Raw genomic sequence first — 12,412 nt, 5'->3', positions numbered from 1 at the left:
TCTCAACACCGGAGGAAAAATCCCCACTTCGACTATTTCCCAGAGCTTCTCATTTACCAGTCTAAAGTAAAACTGGTAAAAACAGCAATTCTATGACCTACTATGACCTAAGAACACTTAATCAAATGCTACAATAATTACTAGTAGTCAAAGTAAAACTGTCGAACAGACTAACAAGCAATGCAACAAGATAAGAAAACATAAAAACAGCAAGCAAACTATGAGTTCTACTTCCACGCTTCTAGCTCCTTCAAGCTACTGAAAAAATTACTTCAAGCAAGGCTAATGGATTACTTGAAGTTTTACTGAAAAAATTGGCAACCAAAAAGGACCAAGATCAACTTTAACAAAAATACTGAACCATAATTATGCATACATGATTTTGGGAAAGTTCATTATCGAGTCTTCCTGGTTGAACTCATCACCCTTTCGAGGAAAAGATTAAATTAACTTTCAAGATATACATCATTGAAGTTTTTGATGATTTCACTGGATATGCTCATCGAATATAATCTAATGTCTAATTCAGGATTCTAGTAATAAAGCATGACAGTAACTCTAAATCTTAACCAATAAATCTAGTAAACCAATGAAAATTACCAAGATAAGATAGTACATACATGTACCTAATTAAAAGAAGGATAAAAACACTTCTGAACCTCTGTTGATAAACAGATATCCCCCAACATGGAGAGCCTTCTCGCTTTAAATCTAATTCTTTGAGAACATCAGCATCAACTCCTTCCACTCCCTTCGGTATTAAGGTTTGCAGACAAAAGTAAGTTCTCCTAATGACAGCGCAGCTGACAATCCAGTGATCCACATTTGAGCAATAAATGTCTTCATCGCGAGCAATAAGTGATCCAAAGACAACATCCTCTTTAGGTTTGAAGGCAGTAAAAGCTGACGCATTTCGGGAAGGTAATCCTCGTTAAACCAGTAAAGCAACATCTGATCTGAGAAAACTGAATTAATCTAGTAAACTGATGTCAGTTACCGAGATATGTGTACTAATAAGAAGGATAATACACTTTTGAGCCTCTGTGGATAAGCACATAAGCCGAACATCTATCCAAATCCGACTCACTGAAACCATCAACATCAACTCCTTCCACTCCTTCTGGTATGAAGGTTTGTAGAGAAACAAAGTTGTCCTCATGACAGTGCAGCTGGAAATCTTGATTGATGAAAGAAATATCATCATGTAACCAACTAAAAACATCGGAACAATAATAAATGTGATGGGGTTCTATCCTCTTTGCTCCAAAAACATCAGCCTCTTTAGGATGAACAGGCAGTACAAGATGAAGCTTTTTAGAACGCAGATTGTAAACTTGAAGATGCTTCCCGTTGAACCAGTAAAGAAACATCTGATCCGAGAAACTGAATATGCGAGTAGGAGGTGTAGCGTCGAAGCAAAAACAGCAGGGATCTGGTGCCAGATCCCTTGACCATGTGAGATTAGAATCTACACAAACATCAAAACTCTCCTCCTGAACCCACCCTTCCTCCTTCAATAGGCACAAATGAACTTTACTACAACAGCAGCATCTAGTACGACTCGGATGATCATCACGGGAACGATGAGAATCATCACTTCCTTTCCTTGGTAATTTTTCAAAACGTGCAATACAAGGAGATCCCTTGAATTCCAAAAGATGAGGATAATCATCATGTAAGTGCTTACAAGGAAATCCCTTCAACTCCAGAAGACGAGGAAAATCAGCAAGTGGGTGCTTCTGCTGCTCTCCAGTAGTGCGTTTGGCTGGCAGTTGAATGAACTGGTACTTGTCGTCGTGGAGATTGAACGACAGTAGCATCTCCAACTCATTACCATCCATATTACTGTAATCATGCTCGATATTGTCAGATCTTGCTTCCCCCAAATTTGCAATTATCTTCCAGACCAAACATCCATTGCTGCTCGTGGTACAGAAGATGGCTGATTTGTCCCTACCCGTGCGCACTCTTAGGTGTCTAATAGGACGACCTAATATCGGCACAATCGTAGCAGTGACATCTCTCCATGATTTAGTTCCCAGTGTAAATACCACAGCGTTAAGCACCTTTTCCGCAGTAGAGAAAAAACTTACCAACTTGTACTTGTTCGTTGAGGAATCGAACCCAAATCCGTGACAGATGGTGTGTGCATTGGTGGTGCATTTCCCAACTTTAACTGGATGAAAGATAGAGAGAAAGTCTTTCCTGTTTGGGTCCACAATCATGTAACCAGTTGAGTATTTACCGACTGCAGCCACACATGGTAGACCATGACGGTAACCGACCATCTCATATACACCGCGATCAAAAACACAACCTCGAAACTTGTCAAACTTCACAACATTTTCAGTACCATAAATTCTAGTGTTAAATTTGAAGAAGTGACACCCATACTCAGGCTCACCCGTGTTTTTAGTAACCCCATTCCTAACATTCAAAAGACTAAGGATAACTTGGGGGTGTTTCTGTGATTCAAGGAAATGATAATAAGTTAAGCGTTTATGATCATTATGAATGGAGTTATACCAGAGTTTGGATACCAGAACGGACGTCAGCAGTGTCGGGACTGGAAGCCTGGTTAATATTTCATCCACAATTAAATCATGAGGAAGGCACTTCTTTCTTCTATATGCTCTTTTCTTCTTGGTCTCCATCACTGTTGACGTATTTGTTGTATCGCCACCGCAATCTTTTCTTCTACATGCCTCCATCGCCGTTGAAGTATTTGCATCACCACAATGTTTTCTTTCATATGGTCTGTTTTTTGTCTCCATCACTGTTGGAGTATTTGTACCACCGCAATCTTTACTTTTCTTCATCACTGTCGACGTATCTGCTGTATCACCACCACAATCTTTTTTTTTCTTTGTCTCCATCAATGTTGAAGTATTTTCATCACCACAGTTTTTTCTTTTATAAGGTCTTTTCTTCTTGATATCCATTATTGCTGAAGTATTTGCATCACCACAATTTTTTCTTTTATAAGGTCTTTTCTTCGTCTCCGTCACTGTTGGAGTATTTGTAGCACCACTGACTTTACTTTTCTTCATCACTGTTGGGGTATTTGTTGTATTACCACCACAATTTTTTCTCTTATATGATCTTTCCTGCTTCATCTCAATCATTGTCCCAGTAGTATTGGTGGTTATATCCTCACCACCACAACCAATTTGCAGGGGTTGTGAGACATTCATCTTCGACATAACTTAAAATAAATAATTATTGATGGAGTTAGCTTCTAGTTGCTTCCTACAGTATAAGAATACAACGGTTATTCTATTCCGATTTGATCTGATGACATAGATATATATATATATATATATATATATGTAATGCAACCCAAATTGCACAAAACATAGTAAGAGCTCGTAAAAGGAAAAAATTGAAATTGGAATACGAGGTTACGTGGATACCAGCTCAAGTAAGGAAATTTCCTCCAAAATTCCTGTATTCTTTTTTGGGAAACCCTAATTGAATAAAGGAATCAGCAATACCATTAAAGATGCCATTTTTGAAACTGGAACTAACAGCAAAAGAAAGAAATTGGATTTGGATTACCTGATGGGAATTGAAAAGCAGCTGAAGTAAGAAAGAAAACTTCCACCATCAAAAAAATTACCCAGAGACAACCCTAATTCAAGGAGGAGGAGGCGGCGGCGGAATCAATTTCATTTCTGGTAGAACTAAGGGTATTTAAATTAATTTGCTTATTATGTTTTTTGTTTCTTTTTTGTATTCAATTTGCTTACCATGTTAAGCACCTATATTAGTGGAGAATGACCACGAATGTAAATGCCGTCAGATCATATATAAGGAAATGGGTGCAAAATCAAACAGCCTAAAGTTGCGTCTTCACTTTGTTATTATGCATTCCTGAGACATGGTAGCGTCGCTTATCTTTTGCAATTACCTAAAAAAAATATATACGGTAAAAAATACAGAAAGAATAGACTGGGCCTTGGCCCTCGAATCGCTTGTTTTTTATAAACTTGACCCACAGGCCCTACAGAAGAAAGAAGCCATTAACGACCATTATATTCTCTCTCATCCTCTTTGCAATGGGAAGGAAGAAGAAGAAGGAAGAACTTCGCAAAGGTATAATACCAAAACATTCTCCTCTCGCTTTCAGATCTCTTTTTTAGCTTATATATTGTGGATTCATCTCTGTTTGTTACATATCTTTCTATTTCTGATACACAACCTAACTTGAAATTAGCTCCCTTTGACTAAAATTGGATACTTTTGGGATAAATTATGATGAAAATTAGCTAATTGGGGGTTTTGGATTTGTGATTTTAATTAAGGAACCCCTTTATTTGTTTGAATCATATTTGTGATAAAATCATTCCTTTGAGACCCTTTGTTTGATTGAGATCATGATTGCTTATGATGTTTTATGTGTTCATTGTAGATGGTGTATAGGCACAACCTCACTTATAGAGTTAGTCTATTAGGGGATCGTTTTCACCCTTCCTTTAGTTACATTGCTAATAGTCATGCTGATGAATAAATCCAATCGAGGCGTAGGAGAAAGACATCATGGCTGCAACTGCGGATAGCCATTCCATGCCATAGAAATTGGGTATCTGAGAAAACATAATATGAATAGCTCCAAAGAGAAGCATATAAATTGCATCTCCAAACACACATGGAGCCTCATGACCTTTTTTATGATAAAAATTCGATGTATGAATCGATTACCGTGGCTGGGAGGTGGACCACTGCAGAACTAAACGTATGCAGAAGTAGGTTATTTTATAAAGTTTTGAGGAAAAAGGATTTCTTCTAGCTTTCCTAATGTATGTATATGGAACCTTTCGTTTTCAAAAATTCTCCATGGACCTAGCATATACTTGTTCACAAGATTCTACCTTGGCCGAGAGGGCCAAGCAATCAATGCTTGATATACAGGTTAATAGCTTCAAACTCCCTATATGTTGTTATATGTTTGTTTACTATTTAATATTAACTTTCTTTTCTTTCTGATGTTACTTAAGCATGGGGATCAGAAATACCTCGAACAACTGTGTTGGCTCAGAATTATTAGCGGCAAAGAGCTTGAAGCTATACATCGGTAATTGAGGATGGAGCCTTTGCCAGTAGTGGTATGTTGTTGCATGCCTTTCTTTCCCCTTTGCCAGTAGTGGTATATAATAAGTTTAATTTCATCTTATAAGATATTTATTTGTAAAACATCAAGGTTAAGGAGCTGAGATATGTTCTTTCTACTGGTTTTTATCCAGGGTTCTAGTGTCTACAACATCCATGTCCCTGGAGTTTCGGATGATTTGACAGAGCAAGGTTTGCTGATGAATGTCTAGCATGTTGGTAAGATGATGGAAGTAGGTAAAACCAAGTTGGTTCTTGTGGATGAGGACGACGGTTACAGATATGTCGCAACTCAATTAGCTGCTCTTAGGTTAGTATCTTTTCCGTTGTTTAGTTATCATCTGTATGGAAATGCTGGGACTCATGTTTATTTTTGCAGGCATTATCTGATTGATGATCAGATGGGATGGTTGATTTATGTCGGGGAAGCGAATCAAAAAGCATTTTATGATCCATGCTTTGATGTGAGTTATTTTCTTACTTTCGTATTTGCTCCATTTCTTGTGGTGTAGGGTATAAATTATGTTATGTTATTATATGCAGGATGCAAAAGGAGCAAAGTGGCTTCCTGCTGATGATGGGAAGCCAACCCCAAAAGTTAGTTTTTTAGGTTTGGTTACTGAACCATCATTAGTCGGGATTGACAGGCTAATTCATGATGTCAAAATGAGCTTTAAAGAAATGCTTCTTCAAAGAGATTATCCTGAAGACGATGAACTTGAAAAAATGGCCGATGAACTTGCATGTGGAGGAATAAAGTTTGCCATTTTGCAGAATGTTGGGAGCAAAAGAGCAACAATTGGAAAATTGATACCGTTGGGGTTCTCGCCTCCAAGGGGCATACTGCATTCCGCTTGCAACTTGTCTATGCCACTATTAGTCGATTTATTGATAGTGCGAAAGTATATATTCAAGACATAAACAGAGTAAGAATGTTATGTCTATACCTCTAGATCTTTAACCCTTGGTGCTGGACTAAGAATGTTATGTCTTGATGAGTGCCAAATATTGTATATATTTGCACCTTTTTATTGGCATTTAACTCATCATTTGTGCACTAACGCTCCATTTTATCCCATATTCTGTGTTTTCGTTGTTTTCAAGAATAAATACTTTTCTCAATTAATTTTGCATTTTTAGGTACTAAATAAAGCCTGGTTAACTCACGGAGCGAAAAGAGCAAAGAAACGGCAAAGACTCCCGCAGAAAGGAAGCGAAGAATGATGTTTGCAAGAGCCGGATCAATTAGAAGTGGGCTTGAAGAGGAAAAATTGTTCTTAAAGAAGATATGGGCTTGGCATACCCAAGGTCCAAAACCCTTACCCAAACCCATTTCCAATATACATACCCGCCTAAGCTCTAAGCCGTCAGATTCGAGTCATCATCTCTTCATCCTACGGCGCATCTTTGCTGGACATCAAACTTGAAGATCCTGTCAAACACCACAACACCTAATTCTAATCTCAGTCGTCATTTTTAATGTATTCATCATCCAACGGTCGGTCAAAGCTTGTTCTCATCTTGCCGTCCGATTCATTTCATCATCCTACGGCTGAGCTTCGCAAATCATCAAAGTGGATGCCCCCGCTCAACACCTAAGCATCAAACTCATCGACCCAAAACAAACACCCACCTTCTTCTTCCCCGAAATTCCATTTCCCCAAAAACCTCTTCCTCCCCCGACAATTGCAGACCTCACCTCACCCATCGCCACCATCACCTCCCCAGCCCGACCATCATCAGAACAACCATACCCTAGTTACTCTCCTTCTTGTTCTTAGCACCCACCACTCTTAGGTGCTACATCCAAGACAGAGATGGAACTAGGGTTTCACAGTGGAGAGAAGAAGGAAATTGGAGCAGCGTTCGAGTAGCAGAAGCAAGTTGAAGCATGGGTCAGCGCTCAATTGCAGAGGGGACATCAAATTCAGAGGGTACGGTGAGTTTTCCCCAAATTCCTATAAACCCTAATTTTGTTAAATTTGGGGGTTTGTTGTAAAAACCCTAATTGGGTGTTCTGATATAAATAGAAAGTGAGGGTGTAATGTTTTGGGCATGCCTGGGTTAGCCAGAGCAAGCCAATAGAGGCCTGGACTAGCCAGTGCCCTCAAGGTTCTATGTAGTTTAATTTCTGTTTAAACTTCAATTTCAATGCAATTTTAATTCTCTGTTTGATTTTCAATTTCTGTTTTAATGTTCTAATTCCTCTTGCTAGGGTTGAGATGAAACCCTAGCTTAACATTTGTTATTCATGTTCTTGTCAGTAGCCATGATGTATTTAAATGCTCATAGTGAAACTCCATCTTAGGGCTTCAACACTAGCCTTTCACATTGGATGTCAGGCATCCATTGTAGTTAGAATCATCTAGTGTTGCTGAACTGCAACTCATGCTTAATTTTATATATTGTTCTTTTGATTGATTGTGCTTTAACTAGACAGTTAATCCTTAGGAGGAGTAGCTTAGTTGTGATAGGAGATTTCATATCAAAATGACCCTTGCTATATAGAGGATTGACATCCCTCTTGCTAGTGGTTATAGAAAAACAAAGTTACTGTTAGTGATGAATAATCAGTGTGAGTTAGAGGTGGATTCAAAGACCTTGGTATTTTGTTTACATTTGTTTCCAAATTCTTGTTTCACTGTTTGCTTCTAAATTCTATACTTCACTGCCTTTGGCTCATTGCCATTGTAACTGTCATTTACCACTGTCACTCTTTGCTTCATTAGTTCACTGCTCAGAGAATTTGCTTAGGAAAATTCAACTCACACCCTAGTCCCTGTGGATTAGACCCGTATTTGCACAAGCTACAACCGACACCGTGCGCTTGCGGTATAACCATGTAGGCTTCTCATATACTCTTATTTCATACATCTTTCCCAGCCTACCAAGTTTTTGGCGCCGCTGCCGGGGACTTGGTGTCGTGTAGTTGGAGTTTTTGCATTTAGTGTAATCATCTTAGTGTAAGCATTTTGCATTTAGTGTATTCCTTTCATCTTACTTTTTTTCTGCTGTTCAGTGCTCCCAGCTTGGGCTGTGCTTATCTCTTTTTCTTTGCTTTTCTTCCTTGTTGTCTGCTGCTGTTGCTGCCAAGGCAAGTGCTGGTGGAGCTGCTGTTGTGCCTGAGAGACTCCTGCTGCTAAGGATGCCCCTGAGTTGCTGCTGAACTGCCCCTCCTGATACCTGCTAGCCTGACCTGTTGCTAAGTTGCTGGGTTGTTGCCAAGGTTGCTGCCAAAGCCCAACTAGGATGCTGAAGTTGTTGTTGCTGTGAACCAAGCCCAACTGGGTTGTGCAACTAAGAAAGCCCAACTGGGCTGTGCCAAAAAGGGGTAAGCCTAAACCCATTAAGTGAACCCAAATTGTGGGCTTCCAATTTCTATTGGGTTTGTAATTTGATTGAATTGTGGGCTTGTTTTCAATTTTTAGGTTTATTGTTCAAGAATTCTGTAGGCTTGTGTAAACTGTGACTCTTGAACTGTGGGCTTAGCCCAACACAAAGTTTGTAAAACAATGTGGTTTTAAAAACTGAAACTGTTATAACTGTGGGCCTAACCCAACTCAAATTTGAAAAACAAATTCCAAGCCCAAGTGGGCCTTATTTTAGGCAAAATTTTCAAAAGCGCCACAATCAAAAACACCCATTTGGGCCTAGTCTTTTGGCTAGTCTGTGAGCCCAAATAGAAACCAAAGTTTCTCAAGCCCATCAAAAACCAAATTTCTTTTTCCCTAAAAAACCAAGGTTTCTTTTTAATCCCAACAAAACCAAATGTCTCCCATTAAAACCAAATTTTTCCCAAAAATCCAAACCCATTAAAAACCAAAAAGTGGGCTTTGTAATATTTTTACTTAGCTTTTGAGCCCAATCATGTCTAGATTTTTGTCTACAATTGGGGATTACAACAAATCCCTTAGAGAACTTGCTTATGGACATACTTCACGTTATGAACCTCCAATAGACCATGATGTCAATAATCATAGGAATTATTATGGACATTTTCAAAGTCTTGAGCCTCAATACATGAACCCTAATGACTATTCATACATGCATCATTCACCACAACGTGAAAATGAACATTTTTCTAATGCCTCACTCGCACAATCATCTCTTGTGGATCAATTAGAAGCTCAAATCGCATCTTTAGAAATGCAATCACATGAAAAATCTGTCACATTTAATTTTCTTAGGCATACTGAAATTTATGCATGTCCCGCATGTGGTAGTTTAGACCACCCTGTTGAGAATTGTCATATTTTGCATAATTTTAGACAATCTAGAGAAAATCCAAGGTATGAAATTCCCATAAATTGTGAGGCCAGTAGTCATTGGGACCATAATCAATCCTTTGAGGGTTGCGATCAATCTTTTATAAACCCTAATGACCATGCACACATGTGCCATTCACCACAATTTGAACATGAAGAATTTTGTACTCCCATGAATTTAGACTCCACCACAGAAGCTTTCAGACTCAGTGAGCAAAACTTTGCTAGATCTACATCACGAATTCAGGCATATTTAGATCAGATTTTGCTTCACCTACAAAAGGAGGAAATTCATGAGGAAATGTATCTTGTCCCTAATGAAGTTTCTAGTCCCATTCATGTAAATGATGTTGAATATGAACCTAATTTAGAGGAACATGAATCGACTAATGACACCACCACTGTTAATGAGGACCAATATGCATGTTACCATGATGATGATTATGAAGATTATGATGATAATGATGTTATGTTAGAAGAACATGAAAATATTGTGGAACCTTTTGGTGCAATAACATATGGCTTCTCGCCCTCGACCTTCATGAATGTTGTTTCTTCTAATACTCATAGCAAATCATATGATTTTGATATTGATATGGTACTCGTACAATTGTTCTTCGAAGATGAGCATGACATAGGAATAGTTGAATCTTCTGTAGACACTAATGTTAATATGCATGAAAATATATTTGATGTGTCCGCTTCTCTACCTAGGTCACATTGTGATATTTCTCCTGATTTGCCGATGCATGAGAATAAATCTGTTGATGATGTTGATTCTGATTGTGGACTTGCTAATTTATTTGATGAATGTGAGCATGTTGTCACACTTGTAGAAGACTTAGGAGATATTGATTTGATTAATAATGATGTGCCTATCGTCCTGCCTTAGTCACAATCTAATGGCCTTCCACCCAACCTAGATTTGGTTTGTACCCATATTGTCAAACCAATTTTTCTGAAAATACCTAATCTAGGGTTGGAACTATGTGCTTCCCAAGTCCTCTTGGACTATTTTGCATCTAAGTATAATACTTTTGAGGAACCACAGTTGGAATTAGCATGTGTACCCGTCCCTAGCACAGTTCACTTTGAGTTAGACCTCATACATGATGAACCCCCAAAACTGCGAGATTTTGTATCCAAAATTTTATCTGTTGAAAAATCCAGGTTTGGGGGTATCTCATTTTGTTTCACAGCTTCACTTGCATGTCTATCATATTATTATTGTGTGAAGCTGTTGAAATGTCTACACTTCGTCTTTTGGGTTGATCCTCAACTCTTTAGATTGTTAGTGTATGGTGAATTTTCTTGTATATAATCCAGTAGATAATATTCTAGATAAATATTTTGTTTCTTTTGTATATATTGTGCTAATCCAATATGATCTCGGCTAAAAAATGTTGGATTCTAGCCTTGAATAACGAAGTTCTAATCTTGCTTTCGCCGTCAAATTGGGTAATCTCTTTCCTTTTTCTCTACTCAGCATGATCCTCTTCGTATGTTGTATTACATTTTTGTTCATCTTTTGAAACATTGAGGACAATGTTTAGTTTAGGTTTGGGGGTGAAAAGTAGATACTTTGATAACATGCTATAATTGAAAACAAAACTCTTTCTATTTGAAAAAAAAATAAAATAAAATAAAATGAAAAATGAAAATAAAAAATTAAAAAATTGAAAAAACTTAAAAAAAAAATGGAGCTCATTTACCTTGAAATGTTGACTCTTGTGCAAATATGTAATTTTTAGGATTCTTAGTCCAGATATTTAGGCACCCTGATTCTAGCACAATTCACATAGTGATAAGAAACTTGCACGCGCACGATCTACCAATACATGTATAGCCTCATCCTTGAGGTGTTCTATCGGAAGTCACGATTTCCAATCACTTTAGAATACTGAACGAAACTTGACTAGCTTGTTATTTGGTTGGTTGGGATAGAAGGTGGAGGTTACATTAAGAAAGACAACCATCGAATTTAACTGGGTGCATCAAAAAGGGCTATCTCTTGCAAAGTGTCATGTAATTTTTTGTTTCTTTTTGCTTATGTATCAAAAGAGTTACCATGTTGTAAATATGTTCTAAAAAAAAATCAAGTATTTAACAATTCCATCCTCTCTTGTTCCAAAAATAAAAGAGAGTAGTCAATGTAAATAAGAGTCATGTAAAGAGTCATCTTTTGTGTTTTTGTGTTATAAGCAAGGAATGGTGTATGCCATTGATGTACAACGCGAGTAATTGTGAAATACCTCCGACTCATTCACAATTCTCGTAAAGTCCGCACAGCTAGCTAGATTTCGACCTCGGTTCTTAGCCTGAGAAACTATCTCTTGGTGATTAGTAGTCATAACATCCGATCTTTCTTTACACATATGTAGATACACTTTACACTCTTATCACATGTCTTTATTTGTTATCAGTCCTAGGATTGTGCCTTTGATAGCTAGATTGACATCTCCATTTTGCTGTGAGCTTCTACTGTCTTGCACATGTCACATTTCATGGAATCTGAGCTTATATTTTGTCCTAGAACTTTGTAGGTACGTTCTAATCAAACCTTCACGAGACTTCAACTCGTCCACTAGGGACACTTAGTGGTTTAAAAGGCTTATTGAATTCGCTAAATGCAATCGAGAGACCAGCGATAGTGGTATAGGTAGGATTTCCTTAGTTTTGTTTTACTTGAGGACAAGTAAAATTCAGGTGTGGGGGTATTTGATGAGTGCCAAATATTGTATATATTTGAACCTTTTTATTGGCATTTAACTCATCATTTGTGCACTAACGCTCCATTTTATCCCATATTCTGTGTTTTCGTTGTTTTCAAGAATAAATACTTTTCTCAATTAATTTTGCATTTTTAGGTACTAAATAAAGCCTGGTTAACTCACGGAGCGAAAAGAGCAAAGAAACGGCAAAGACTCCCGCAGAAAGGAAGCGAAGAATGATGTTTGCAAGAGCCGGATCAATTAGAAGTGGGCTTGAAGAGGAAAAATTGTTCTTAAAGAAGATATGGGCTTGGCATACCCAAGGTC

At 37.8% G+C, this 12,412-nt stretch overlaps 2 protein-coding genes across 3 annotated transcripts; one reads left to right on the top strand and one right to left on the bottom strand.

The window, feature by feature from the left end:
• Window positions 1-427: 427 nt before the first annotated feature.
• On the bottom strand, window positions 428-3,731 carry LOC113335398. Its single transcript, XM_026581459.1, has 3 exons — window positions 3,559-3,731; window positions 3,406-3,467; window positions 428-3,249 (listed from the first exon to the last, which is right to left on the bottom strand). The coding sequence occupies exon 3, from the start codon at window positions 3,201-3,203 to the stop codon at window positions 1,011-1,013; it is 2,193 nt and encodes a 730-aa protein (XP_026437244.1). The 5' UTR covers window positions 3,204-3,249; window positions 3,406-3,467; window positions 3,559-3,731; the 3' UTR covers window positions 428-1,010.
• Window positions 3,732-3,891: 160 nt separating this feature from the next.
• On the top strand, window positions 3,892-6,309 carry LOC113335399 (arginine--tRNA ligase, cytoplasmic-like). 2 transcript variants are annotated; one of them, XM_026581461.1, is made up of 6 exons: window positions 3,892-4,095; window positions 4,998-5,105; window positions 5,244-5,419; window positions 5,489-5,573; window positions 5,653-6,035; window positions 6,250-6,309. In XM_026581461.1, exons 3-5 carry the CDS (start codon window positions 5,334-5,336, stop codon window positions 6,028-6,030), a joined length of 549 nt encoding a protein of 182 aa, XP_026437246.1. In that variant the 5' UTR covers window positions 3,892-4,095; window positions 4,998-5,105; window positions 5,244-5,333; the 3' UTR covers window positions 6,031-6,035; window positions 6,250-6,309. The 2 variants fall into 2 exon arrangements, with proteins under 2 accessions (XP_026437246.1, XP_026437245.1); XM_026581460.1 differs by lacking the exon at window positions 6,250-6,309 and having other exon boundaries at window positions 5,653-6,124.
• The last annotated feature ends 6,103 nt before the right edge of the window (window positions 6,310-12,412 follow it).

The sequence above is a fragment of the Papaver somniferum genome, unplaced genomic scaffold (genome assembly GCF_003573695.1).
Source record: "Papaver somniferum cultivar HN1 unplaced genomic scaffold, ASM357369v1 unplaced-scaffold_145, whole genome shotgun sequence".
In the NCBI taxonomy this organism is placed as follows: domain Eukaryota; kingdom Viridiplantae; phylum Streptophyta; class Magnoliopsida; order Ranunculales; family Papaveraceae; genus Papaver; species Papaver somniferum.
The sequence above is the reverse complement of the archived record's forward strand: the minus strand, read 5'-3'. Positions and strand labels throughout refer to the sequence as shown.

Bases quoted from the DNA above. Each gene is read 5' to 3' on its own strand.
- LOC113335398 (XM_026581459.1), bottom strand. From the start codon at position 3,203: ATGTCGAAGATGAATGTCTCACAACCCCTGCAAATTGGTTGTGGTGGT.
- LOC113335399 (XM_026581461.1), top strand. From the start codon at position 5,334: ATGATGGAAGTAGGTAAAACCAAGTTGGTTCTTGTGGATGAGGACGAC. The intron at 5,420-5,488 runs GTTAGTATCTTT...TTATTTTTGCAG, and splicing joins ACTCAATTAGCTGCTCTTAG to GCATTATCTGATTGATGATC. The intron at 5,574-5,652 runs GTGAGTTATTTT...TATTATATGCAG, and splicing joins TTTATGATCCATGCTTTGAT to GATGCAAAAGGAGCAAAGTG.